Source organism: Dermacentor silvarum, chromosome 4, assembly GCF_013339745.2.
Source record: "Dermacentor silvarum isolate Dsil-2018 chromosome 4, BIME_Dsil_1.4, whole genome shotgun sequence".
Classification (NCBI taxonomy): domain Eukaryota; kingdom Metazoa; phylum Arthropoda; class Arachnida; order Ixodida; family Ixodidae; genus Dermacentor; species Dermacentor silvarum.
The window spans coordinates 211,314,514-211,328,017 of NC_051157.2; the positions used below are offsets into that span (position 1 = coordinate 211,314,514).

The following is a 13,504-nucleotide window of genomic DNA, read 5'->3' on the forward strand; positions in this document are numbered from 1 at the left end:
GCGCGGAGTGAAAGAGCAGCTTTTTGGTGGATTCATTCGTAGTCCGCCCAAAACGGTTGCGGAGTTTCTCACTGACGCCGTCGCCATGGAGAAGGCCCTGCACCAGCGCTCGCACCAATACGATCTGCAAATGAATATCTCCTCTGCTACCAGTGGCCTAGGAGCTCTCACGACCAACGTCGAGTCGCTTCGCGAGATTATCCGAGCGGTAGTCTGCGACGAGCTACGACAGCTGCATCAGACGCAGCAGCCTTCAACCAACTTCATCGCTAGCGTCGTGCGTGACAAAGTGCAGCATGCACTTGGCGCACCACGTTACGAAGCAGCACTTCAGGCCGTTCCACCAGTTGAGGCCTTCACAACATCAAGTGAACCTCGACGCGCAACCTAAGCTGACGTTTTAAGATGCACCGCCCTGTCGCCAGCGACACCTCCTACCGTAAGCGAATACCAGCGGGCGACTTATCCCGACGCATTCGGGCCCCATATCCCGGCACCAGCCCCCTACCTGCCGTCACCCCGTATGCGACGCTTCAGTCAGCGCAGGCGGTTCCTTATTTTGGCAAGGCTCGGCCATCCGCGCGTAAATCGGACATTTGGCGCATAGCCGACCGGCGACCGCTGTTACCACTGTGGTGAGGCAGGTCATTTATACCGAGAGTGCCAGTACCGCCGCCTTGGACTCCAGGGGTTTCCTGTCAATTCACCCCGACCCCGTTTCGGACAACAGGCCACCTGGGATTGAAGATTTTATCACCCGACAGCACGCGCCACTGTCATCAAGGCACCAGTTGCGATCAGCCGTCACCACGGCCATCCTATTCGGGAGGGGCAAGGCGGATGTCGCAAGGACTATCTCCGAGCCCTCGCCTGGAAAACTGACGTCGGCGACCTTTCGAGGCGAGGCCGCTGATACTGGATGTGCCGAAGACCTCCAATCGAAGCGACCTCAGACCGACGGAGACTTGACGACGCCAGTGTCTCAGGCTTGAGACTTTTCCATGAACATACCTGTGCTGATCGACGGTCGAAATGTTACTGCCTTAATCGACACTGGCGCTGACTATTCAATTATCAGCGGAAAACTGTGAAGCCGTTTAAAGAAAGTCCTTATGCCTTGGACAGGGACGCACGTACGGACAGCTGGCAGGACATGTCGTCAAACCGCTTGGTGTGTGCACTTCTCAGGTGCGAATTCTAAATTCAATGTTTCCGATCAACTCCCTTGTTCTCCGAGAATGTTCCCGTGAATTAATACTTGGAATAGACTTTATTCGCGAGTACGGCGCCATCATCGACCTCCGCCGACGCTGTATCTCTTTCTCTACAAAGAAAGCAACGACACGAAACGCCAGCCGCCGCACAGCTGCTCTTCAAATTTCCAACGACAGCGTCACGATACCACCTCAGTGCTAGTGTCATGATTCCGGTTACGTCCGAGGGCATACGTGAAGGCGAAGTCCTCTCAGAGTGTAACGTTCCCTTCTACTTACCCTCAAATTAGCGTCGCTCGAGGAATCGTTGACGTTAGGGATGGCCAAGCTGACGTCTTGATCACAAATTTCACAAATGAGCACCGACACGTCTTCCGGGGCACTGCCGTCGCTTACGCTGAAGCCTGGGAGGACGTTATTGAGTGTTTCGCTTGTGGAGAAAGCGACAGCGATGAAGAATGCGTCCTAGATATCAACATCAATAACGATCTGTCGGAGGACAATAAGGCGGCACTGCGAGGACTGTTGCGTGAATTGCTTTGCTCGATCGTCTAAGTCAGTCAGACGCCAATCACGCAGCATAGGATAATTACTCAGACGCCAATCACGCAGCATAGGATAATTACTTACGACGATGCACGTCCTATTCACCAGCAGCCTATATCGTGTTTTGCAGAAAGAACGAGAAGCAATTCAACGACAAGTCAAGGAGATTGACGATGGCATCACCCAGCCTTCAAACAGTCCGTGGTCGTCACCGGTTGTCCTGGTAAAGAAGAAGGACGGCACTCTCCGCTTCTGTGTTGATTACAGAAAACTCAACGTCACAAGGAAGGACGTTTATCTGTTACCACGCATAGATGATTCTCTTGACCGGCTACGGCGAGCCAAGTATTTTTCCTCCCTTGATTTGAAAAGTCAAGGACTCGGACTTACCTTAAAGGGCTCCTAAACCACCTCAGATATTTTTTGAACATTGCAAGTAAACAGGCGCATTGAGTTCAGATTGCCGTCACGATTAACAATGCCAAACGCTGCAGCGCTACGCGCCGCGGGCGCGCCACAAAACCAAAAAAACAATGCCGTCCTCCTCCCCTTGCCTTTCCGGTAACCCCAGCGGTCGTCATGATGTCAGCAGGGGGAATCTGGTGATGTCAACGGCGGAAATGTGGTCCATTGGTCGAACAAGAACCTACGACTTCCAGTTTGTCTGCTAGCAGGTACGCGCGCTCCCTGCTCGTCCTCGCCGTGTTGCTCGCTTGTGCGCGCTTGCGCATAGGTAATTACAGCCTGCAACACAAGTGCCAAATCGCTCGTGTTCCAACACAGTCATGCTTAGCGGTCTCATTAGCTGCACGAACAGAGTGCGACAGTGTTGGCCTTTCCAGACGTGCGCGCAACACAACAACAGACGTGCGCACAACACATGTTATGCGCGCGTGTCTATAGCGGCACGCTTCGCATAACACGCGCCGGCACCGCTAGCAACAGCGGGTAGCCGAGAAGCGCAGAGTTCACGTCCACGTTACCGGCACGCTAACTCGCCGCACGCCGTTTGCCATTCACGGGCCGCCGTTCGACAGCGGTTTTGCTCGCGAGCGACGAGATTTCCTTGCCGTACGTAGAGAGGATGAGACCGGGACTAATTTGTGCGGCAGCCTAACCGCCGCTTATCGCTCGACGGCGCCGATATCGTCGCTAGGCTTTTTCCGGTTCCCTTCAAAGCTAAAGCGGACTGGTGCTTCGAAATGAATTACAGACGCTCACAAGCTGCAATATTTTATTATCATTGTTATCGCTCTTCACAATAAATGTACATAAAGAAGAAAAATATGCTGATATTAACGGCGCCGTCGGCTACAATGCGAGCACAGCCGAGCCGGTCCTCTCCCGTCGGTAGCCATGCACTCAGCTGCAGCCAACGTTTTTGTTGCCGGTGGCAGAGGCGCGCAGCTTCGCAGTCGTCGATTGGCCCGTTGATCGTGCAGCGGGCGGGGCGCCGGCCGAACTGTCGTCTACTTTGGACACCTCTCGCGCGGCAGGCTATATCGTCGTCCGCATATGTGCCGCTAGCATGGCTAGCGTGGACGTGCCTTAACCGGAAGTAGGCAGTGTTTTGAGAAGCGCGTTGGCGATGACGTATGTCCCGTGACATTTAGAGCAGCAATCGGCGAGGAGGAGAGACCAGCCGTAGCGAAGGAAAGAGCGAAACGAGTGAGGGCCGTTTTTCGATCATCAAACGCGTGCAACTCCGCTACTACGGCACCATTTCGAAAAATTCTCGCGGCTACGTGTTCGTTGTAGACTCGTGCACAACTGCAACACCACAACTAAATTTCGACCTCTGGGTGGTTTAGGGGCCCTTTAACGGCCTCTTTCAGACGTTGCCTGTTCATTAAACGTGAGAGTGTATACTGCAACTCTCGAAAACAGATAAATTTCCATTCTTCTCTACTGAAGGCATGCAGGGAAGCATGATCAACCCTGACAATGAAGACAGCAACAGTTGGCAGAAGGTATATTACTGCAACAACCGTTAAGGGCTCAAAACTGGATTTGCCCCACCTATCCATCTGTTTCACTATGCCACGTTATGTTGTCCATGTGCTGTCATAATCGTCATGCCGACTACTCACCCTCACCATCCCCTCATCCTCAGTGCCAGCTCCATTATATGGCAAAGAAAAACAAATCTTCGCACAGCCCCCCACTGAGGATTGAACTCATGTCACTGTGGCAATGTACAGTTATGAGACTGATGTATTAACTCGTTCGTTACCGCGCCTATAGAAACGAATCCATTTGATCGAAAGATTTTCTATGCACTGTTTAACATTTCTGTTGGAATTCTTCTACCACCAATGTCATGCACAAGACTGAACTTTAACTATTTGTCAGCTTTCACCATTTGTGGCAGATTTGGAAAAATTTAACTAAGATTGGAAGTATCATCGAAGCTAGCCATCAGTGCTCATAACACTTCATAAATAAAATGACACAAAATTTGTATTTTCACTGACTCAGCAACACAATTCTTAAGTGACAGCAGCAGTGAAGACGCAGAAGCTTTTCTCGGGTTGTCTAATTTTCTGATCTGACATCTAGACTGTTTTAACAATGTCTCAAACAATGGTAGATGCTCATGAGTACTTGTGTTGATAATTGCGTTCAACTAATATCAAGTGGAACTTTTCTCCACCGTTGGTTTCTTTTACCCATCAGCATTTTGACAGCATATGTACAAATTATTATGAGGAATCCTTCACGTCGTGTGGGGATTTCACTCACACAAGTGCACACAGTCGATTTCAGACCGACCTCCAAGCGAAGCTCGACTAGCTGTCCAATCTCTTACATTCTGAACACTTCATATTGTGCAATACTCCACATTACTGTAAAGCACTGCAGAGGAACTGCACAATGCATGTGGAGGCTCCAGCGCCAGTTGAACGCTCTGCTTTGTCTGCTTGCTCATACTATCTCCGATCTCGCCGATAAGAGACGCTGACAGGTCATACAGTCAATACTCGCATCATATTAATGAAATACCTGGGTGGCTTCAGAAATAGCCTATCTTGCCCTTGAAGCTTCATTTTCAGAGTTCAGGCATGGAGTCCACATTGGTTTACAAAACAAAACTCACTGCAATGTTCAAAATTCTAGCCTGTTGTTGCGCTGTCTGTTTTTAATGATGCTCAATGCGCAAGAAATATGGTGAAACTACATATTCAGCTCATTTAATGTTCAACTTTATTTTTGCGTGTGTGAGTGGGTGGCACTAAGAGAAAAATATCTGCAGAGTTTGACTAGCTCCTGAGCGCTACAATACGCAGCAGCAATGCAGCATCATAAACCATAAATACATGCATACATACAGTAATATAGAGAAAATATAGAGCATCCAGGGGTGGGACTGTCCAAAGTAATTTTGGCGCAATTCTTCGATCAAGTAAAAGTGCAGTTTGGAGCAGCTTGCAGCAGACAAAATTACATTTTGGAGCAGCTTGGAGCAGAGTAAATTTCATTTTGGAGAACCTTGAAGCAGGCCAATCTGAATTTTGGTGGAATAATGGAATATGGCAGTGCACTTTGAGGCCACGATGAAACAGAGAATAACCCAATACAAAGCGCATAGTAGAAGCAGGCTTTGTAGCTATAGAGTACTAGAATATGGAAGAGTCGTTCGAGCAGCGGCACGGCACATTTTTTCCTGTAAAGTGGAAAACATTGGTAGAACTACAATCGAACTATATATTACCGCGCCGATGGTCATGATGATAGCGGAAAATGTTCTCAAATTATGCAGTCCAATCGACGCGGTAACATAATTGCTGGGTCACCATATCTCACCGCAGACCCAGAGAGCCGCAATCAACCCTGGGCTGGTATAACGTAAAACTATTCCAATCTGTCTTTATTGCGATAGCAGTAATATGGACACTCCAGGCGCATTTCTGCCGTCATCGTCGCCGTGATGTCCTGTATAGAGTCCAGTGGCGATAATATCACCGCCGCGCGCCGTTTGCTATATGTGAGAGCGAAAGCGTGCGAGGGTGAGCCGACGATGGCGGCTCAATCTCGCGTGCACAAAAGAGGAGGGAAGCGGGGAGGAAGCGCACAAGGCACCGTGGGGGAGGAAAGGGAGGAAGAGGGGGCGTTCTCTGGCGGCTGCTGCGTATGGCGCGGCAGCGCAGGCCCTATCTTGAAAGCGACCTGTGATGGGGACAGAGTGCGAGTGCTCATAGCTTAGTGCGCGCTGTGTTTTCGCCGCTTAGTTTGTGTTGAAGCGAGAGGCAGCACGAAATTGGAAGGGGAGCAGCGTTGTACTCTGGCAGCAACTGGAAATTGCGCGGCCGCGCAGGGCCTACCTAGAAAGCAATCTGCGTTAGAGGCAGTGTGTAGGTGCGCGAACGGCTCATACCTTTGTACTGTGCTGGGTTCTTGCCGCTCAGTTTGCGTTGAAGCAATAGACAGCACGAAGGTCACTTCGCTCGCTGCTGATTCTGCGCTTCCTCACTCCAGCGTTAAGACGAGTTTCCGTGGTGATTGAGTGAGATGTGTTAATGTTTGCTTGTGCGCACGTAACACCATGCTTGTAAATTTAGTTAGTAAGCGAACGTTTACAAGTGCATACGGCCGATAAAACAACTGTCCTTACTTCGTATAGCTGTATACTAATTTGCTATCACAATCGATGCTTAACCTTTCGAACGAAACGGCGACTTTTTATCCCAAATCTGCCATTAGCCCTTCGTGATATGTCAAAATGGCTCAGGCCTAGCCCATATGGGCCTAAAAACAGATTGGAATATTTTCACAGTATACCGGCCCTAGACACAGAGACGCCCTCCCGCTGAACCCGCTGTAGCGCACGCCTCCCTAATATCTAGTTCGCTTGCAGTGCCCTCAGCCTAGTTTTCGTTGTTTTGAGCCTCAGTTGAGTGGGCCGAGCGCCACTCAACCGTATTTTAGTACTCTAACTGCAGCCGCCCTGGCCGTTCCAACAGCAGTGAGTGGCCGAGAGTGAAAAAGTTCCAACAGCTGGGAGTTGCCACGCGTGCTCCGGCCACTTGCCGGAAGCACCGAAAAGCACAGTGTTACAACCACGAAAATCATGAGAAACTGTGAGGGAGGCGCCGTCGCGCAGTCTGCGCAGTGTGCACGGCCGCACTCTTTTTCGGTGAACGAATCTGCTCGCTGTTCGTGGCCACTGCCGGAGTACACATGCCGAAGTCGTTTTGGCGCAGCGTGGTGCAATTTCTGTGTTTGGCGCAAGAATCTGCATTTGTATCAAAATGGCAGCAATTGGCACAGCAGTCCCACCCCTGAGCATCCAATGGAAAGAGAGAGTAAACTTTATAAAGGCAATCAATTAGCTATCATTTGGAGCATGATCAAATGCAGTCAGGCCTCACCATAACGAAGTCGCACCCAACAGGAAAATAGCTTCGTTGCATCTGATATTTGTTATAAGCATCTACTCCTTACACACTGATATCAGCCAGACGATTTTTAGATTTACTTCATTATATCTGATAATTCGTTACAATCTGTGTCTTTTATCGACGTTCAACGGTACACAGATGACAACTTTTGTGAAGAAAGGAGGAAAGGAAACATCAGAAACCTTAGTCAATTCATGGTGTTCTGGAATTAATTTTGGTTTGAAAAGGATAAGGTGTCACTGACCAGGCAGGAGCCAGTCACGGATGTTCTGGTAGGCGTACGAGTGAATCCAGTGGCAGCCATTGAAGGTCTCATCATACTGGTAGGACGGGTGGCGGTAGTTGTGGAAGCAGACGTCCCACAGGCCCAGCCGCACAAACTCCATGTTGGCCTCCTGGTAGCTCTCCAGCCAGTAAGGGCTTGCAAAGCTCACCAGCAGAAGCAGCGTGGCACAGTAGCCCACCAAGCCAGCGCCCAGCAGAAGGCCTGAGGCCGGTGGGTACCGGTACACCTGACCACTCGCAGACTTCTCCATGGCAGACAGTAACTAGCAGCCCCTCCTCCTTTGCCTGCTGAGGTTCAAAAAAACTGAGAGTTGGCTTCTGTTCGCTGTGATTAAACAGCACAACAGACAAAAAGCATAGGATTACACAGGATTACATGAAGCACAATAAGAAGAACAGCATTAAGAGACCAAGAAAAAAAAACAGAACAGCAGAAGCACTTAAAGGGCACCAAAAAGAAATACCAAATCCAGCTACACTGACTGATTACAGTCCTGTGACTGTGAATAGGTCAGTCTTGCTGCAAGTGGAGGTTTTGTAAAGTAAGAACACAGAAAAAGAGAACAATGTGATTATGTAGATCAAACGCACATTGAATCTATGAGAAACAAAGCTTTAAAGGGGCCATGAAGTACCTTTTTTGAAGCCTCAAAAACACCTTGTACCGAGTTTTGTGCCTCCCAGAAATATATCACTGACATAATTTTTCAAAAAGATCGAGCAGGAATGTAGATAACATGAACGCCAAATTAACCTTTCTCATTCCTCCTCAACGTCCTTCGTTCCGATGGAGCAGAGCGACACCGGTGGCAGTGACTAGTGCACACATTTTGGTCATCCAATCCACAGTTTGTAACATCGTCTGTGCACGGCCTGTTTTTAATCGTGTGAACACCGGTAGTGCACATAACAGCTCACCGATGGATCCTGCATCGATCGCCAGGTTGCACATTTCGTACCAGAGGTGCAGGAGCCGTCAACCCCACCTCTTAACACTGCGTGGGGTCCCTGCTACTGACCCCAGGAAACAAAGGTCACATTTTGTAACTTTCACAGAAATTGGCAACTGTCTCTGCGTGAGAACGGCAGTGAAGCTGTGACAAGTGAAACGTAGCATCAACAACCTTTTCTGTGTACATTAATGGTGTCGGCCAGACACTGCCGTTCCATGTGAACAGTAACTCCCAAGTGCATACCTTCACCGGATGTGCGAGTAACACGAGTCTGCGGCCTACTCTGGCAGCTATTGGCCAATAGGAGCCATCTATGAGAATGTTTCATATGACGACATATGCAAGACGCTAGCATATTCGAAACGGGTGAGGGGAATGCCCCTATTTGAAAAGAGGGTGTTTGATAAAAGAGATCACTGCCTAAGCACTCCGTACAGAAGGTTAACCAGCGAAGCTGAAACGTGCAGCCCTGGTGTTAATCCCGATGGTTCGTTAACGTATTTCTCAATTATTGGTTACATCTTTGTGTTTCTTTATGAGGTTACACGCATGTTTCGCTGCGACGGAGAGAACGACGGGACTGACGGCATGCCCGCAGTCCGCCGTTGTCGCTTGCGTTTGATGACTAGAGTTTCTCGGTGGCGTGGTTAGCAGCATTCGCCTGCCATTGCCGCTTGCGATTTTTCAAAATGAAATTGCTTCAAAATTAAATCTGTCCGTTATGTAAGACAACGAATAGCTCATACCCCCATAAACACGGCCTCCCCATTACGACGACAGAAAAGAAGTGAAATTCTACGCTGGAATGAAGAGCAGCAACGCAGCCAGCTGTGGAAGAAGACGATGACAACGAACGCGGGAGCAGTGGCACGAGCGCAACCCGAAGGCACCAACGAGCCAGCTGCAGAAGAAAATGACGATGCTCGAGCCAATGCTAATCATGATGGTTTTTTGTGGACAGGCAACTAACAGATGCTTTTTCATTTCGCCTAGCCATATAAAGCTTCGCTTTAAAAGGTGTCTTCCGCGCTCCGCTTGTGAACCTTACGGACCACTCACAAGTGCAAAATTTGGTCCATATGTGTGTTGTCCACGGAATGTATTTTCCTTCTCATAAAGCCCGAGAGATGGTTCAGGGCACTTTTAAAATTCATATAACTATATGCAATGTGTACAATTTTCGTTATTTTCACCCTGGGCAACGTGTAAGCTTATGCAATGTTTGTCTATGCACAGCACAGGTCACAATTTTAAGATCATGCAATAATTATGCACTACACTATTCACAAGCTATGCCAAAATGCAAACACCGAATCAGACATGTGAGACATGAATGCAGCAATGTCGGGAGGACGAAGCCTATACATGATGCCTGTGGACAACTAATCTTAATGATTCTATACTTGTGTTGCAGCGGTGCATACCTATTCTGGAGTATTGGCTAAGAATTGGCCATACCAAATCAATTTAAGAAAATAACACGAGCTGTTGAATATCATGCACTATTTCATAAAGAGGTCTGTGGGCTTCAGAGATACATATTTGCCAATATTATATATGTACAGGTTTTATGTTGCAATTTATTATTTTATTAGGCACCACACAGGTGCAGATAGATACTGGCACTGTCAGTCAAAACACCCTGCTATATTATATACACAACCTATCATGTCACAACGCACCCCCCCCCTTCACATCTTTTCTCTCTCCCAACAGAGAAACCACTCAGCTTGTCCTACCCAAGTCTGCATCTATGACACAAATCTCTTCACCCACCCATATGCCAAAACACACCTGCTCTCGTTGATGCAGCGGAGGTACTCAGGACAACCCACCAATTAAATGTGAAACCTGAAGGAACAGACAAAGGAAGATTTACTTTAAAACAGCTGAACTGACCTAACAGAAAATAATTCCACAGCCTATGTTTGGCGTTGGCGAAGCCTTTATTAACAAAAAAGGATTAGATTTCATTCAAATTTCTGGAAAGGCTTAATGTAGTGACTTTGACTTTCAAAAAATTTATTAGCACAGAAGTTGCAAAAATGCACAAAAACTGCAGTGAAATTGTCACTTCACACTCATGTCCTCAGAGCTCCAGTTTGAGAATGAAATTCAAGAAGGGTCACTTTCGCAACTGGCAAGGACAGTTTGGAAACAATTTTCAGTTGAAAAAATGCAACTTGAGTTTTGAAAGAATAACTTGTCCCTTTAAGTGACAAGTACAAGACCTGCATTTGTTGCTTGTATATCTTTTTGTTTTTTTCACTCTTGTCTCTATCCATGCTGTGTTTCATAAGATGGCTACTGAAGTAGATGGACGTTGTCCAACAGAGAAAAAGTAACACTAAAATGAACCTTTCGAGTGCAAATATGCAGGAGCCTAGGTTACAGCAGCTTTAGCTTGCACATTCCATAGCAATGACAAGCATGACTATGAAGCAGGAAGTACATGTGTGCCATGCTGCGCAAGATTCATTATTACTTGAATACTGCAAGGCACTAAATGAAAGCACACATTAAGGAATGGACCGGACAAGCCCCATCCTTGCTCTTGCTCTGTAGTGGGTGACAACCCATAAGAACACACAAGCAAATACACCACTGTCTAACTTGGAGAGAACTTGTGTTAATACACTGGCCAATCACAATCGCTCATTTCCGTTACGTAAAGGCAAAGGCTATAACTTCTTTCGGTACTGGCATCTCCCAGGAACTGTGTTTCGCAGCCCGGAAGCACAGAGTGCTGGTGCACGGCAGATTTGTGGGCAGAGCTTGTACTAAATTCGTAGGTCACCGCCAAATATAGTTCTGGTTATTGTGCCAAGCTGGCATTCAAGAAACGACTGAGTCTGCACCAACTAGTGCAAAGGACTTTTGTTGTACGAAGAAGAGTCAGAAAGGACGAAACGGGTTGCAAGCTCGAAGCTGTCTCTGCTCGTAGCATATGTCTCTACTTGTGATAGCCCCAACCCCGCTAACCAAAGTGAGGGATTTTTGACATTTCCCACAGTACTAAAACTATGCTTTAGCTCTACCTAGATACAGGCTCGAGAGGACTATGATTCATGATTGCTAGTCAGCCTCTAGAATCTGTGCAAGAGTATGTTTATCTAGGCCAATCACTCACCGAAGACCTTGACCACAAGATGAAACTTACCGAAGAATAAAAATGGATTAAAGTACACACAGCAGGTAGAAAGATAGCATATAATGAGACATTAAATAAAAAGGTGTACGTGAACCATTATTTTTCGTACTTTTGCATGTATTAGAAAGCAGTATTGAATGGGAGATGGCTAGATGAAGATTCTGCAAGGCCAAGGCCAGTGAAACCCATTATCCAAGTGTCTGTCAAGGCATTTGACTGGGGTGGGTAGGTCATATGAAGGAGTGCACGGCATTGGAGCTGCTTAGCACAATCATTAACTTGGGGCTGTGGAGTCTATATCTCTCTCCCTCTCTCTCTCTTTCATTTTTTTTATAACTTAATCATCTGCTCGATGGGCACAGATTTCTTTTTTTTTTTTTCTTTTACAACATGGTATCCGACCCCTCATTGCTTGCAATGCTGTAGCTCAGTCGTTACAAACGAAGAAAGGGAAGACACCTTGAAAACACTAGCAACTTTCGGCATGCAATAGTACTCCAAAATTATGCATTATCAAAACTGCGACAGAAGTCAATTCGGGACCCATTTATAGGCAATGAAATAGTGGAAATGTTATGATGTATTCGAACACACACCCGTGTTATGCAAGTACGCAATGCACGCATGTGTACATAACCGGTATCGGCTGATCGGCGGTGACAGTTTGCAAAAACCGCCTTGGGAAACACATCGCCACGAGCTCTTGCTGCCGGGCTACAGCGTACAGTACAGGTACATGCAAAAAGTTCATTTCAATTTCGGTTCATTTTCAAAGCACTCTGCGCATTTATTCAAGTAAGCGAAGGAGCGGGCCGTTGTGAGAGTAACAAAACACCGGCAGGTGACAGCAGGAGACGCGGACCAGTGATCGTAGCCAGTAACGAAGACGTACTACTACGCTCAGCATCGTAATGCTGCCCTCCGACCGCGCGGCGTGCACTGCGTAACCTCATTCAGAATGCATGCAGGGTCCCCGTCTCAATACATGGCAGGCAATTAGCCACGGACCAATGCGATCGCTGGACGACGCCAGGTGCTGCGGCGATCACACACGCATGGCCTACTCCAAACAAGGTGCTTGGCGGCGCAAACGACCAGACATTGTCTTGTAACGTACGCGTCGCCCAGTCCAGGAGACCCTAGGAAACTTCGCGATGTAATGCGTTCAAGAAACGTCTGAAGTTCGATGTCAACTTCACGCACCCAACTCAACGAAATGGCTCGCACCGCGCGCGCCCCGCCCTGAACACCAGCAACGCGGCGACGCTTCTGTAGAAACCTGTTTTTTGAACGACGCATCCAAAGCACTTCCTCGCCGCTGCACACATTGTACGGGTGGGAAACAAGACATGAGACAGAATGCGCACGCAGGAAGCGGAGGTTTCCAATGTGCTCGCACTGAAGGCGCATGCAAACAAGAATGCAATATGAGCTTACCACAGGGAAGTGCTGCGAGCCAAACCACCGACGCACACCTGAGACGCCGAGCCGCCGCTTCTGCCACCGCTTGCGCTCCGGTCCTTCGCTCCCTTGCCGCCGCCGCCGCCGTTGCTTGCCGTGCTGCCGCGCGCGGGAAATGACGCGCACGAGAGAACCGGATGTTGCTGTCACGTGACCACAGAGAAACTTGTTTGAGTGTCGTCTGCTACAGTGGCTTTGCCTGCTTTCGAAAGCGCGTCGGTGTACTTAAATTTTCCGATTAAGTTACGAAACGTACTCACTCGTATTTACCACAGTATGCTTATCTTTCAAGGCATCAAGACTATGTATCACTGATCCTGTAATGAACTCAATGCATTTCTTGTCAGTCAGACAGACAAAGAACTTTAATGGAGGTCCTGAGAAGCTCTGTTGCCCCCTCTCAGGGAGGCGACGAAGCTGCGGGCCGCACCCACGTCGGGACGGGAGACCAAGCTCCAGCGCCGCATCGTGGGCTCTCTGGACAGCCCAAAATTG

General features: G+C 48.3%; 1 protein-coding gene across 5 annotated transcripts in view; it reads right to left on the reverse strand.

Moving 5' to 3' along the window:
- LOC119450930 (uncharacterized) overlaps positions 1-13,099 on the reverse strand; it is a 38,802-nt gene extending 25,703 nt beyond the window's left edge. For 2 of the 5 annotated variants that reach the window (XM_049666352.1, XM_049666350.1), the window contains exons 1-2: positions 12,989-13,072; positions 7,404-7,729 (exon numbers count right to left, since the gene is read on the reverse strand). In XM_049666352.1, the coding sequence (XP_049522309.1) occupies positions 7,404-7,695 (292 nt within the window). In that variant the 5' untranslated portion in view covers positions 7,696-7,729; positions 12,989-13,072. Of the gene's footprint in view, positions 1-7,403; positions 7,733-12,985 lie in introns of all 5 variants that reach the window. The other 3 variants (XM_049666353.1, XM_037714394.2, XM_049666351.1) reach the window with 3 other exon arrangements.
- Between the last annotated feature and the right edge of the window lie 405 nt (positions 13,100-13,504).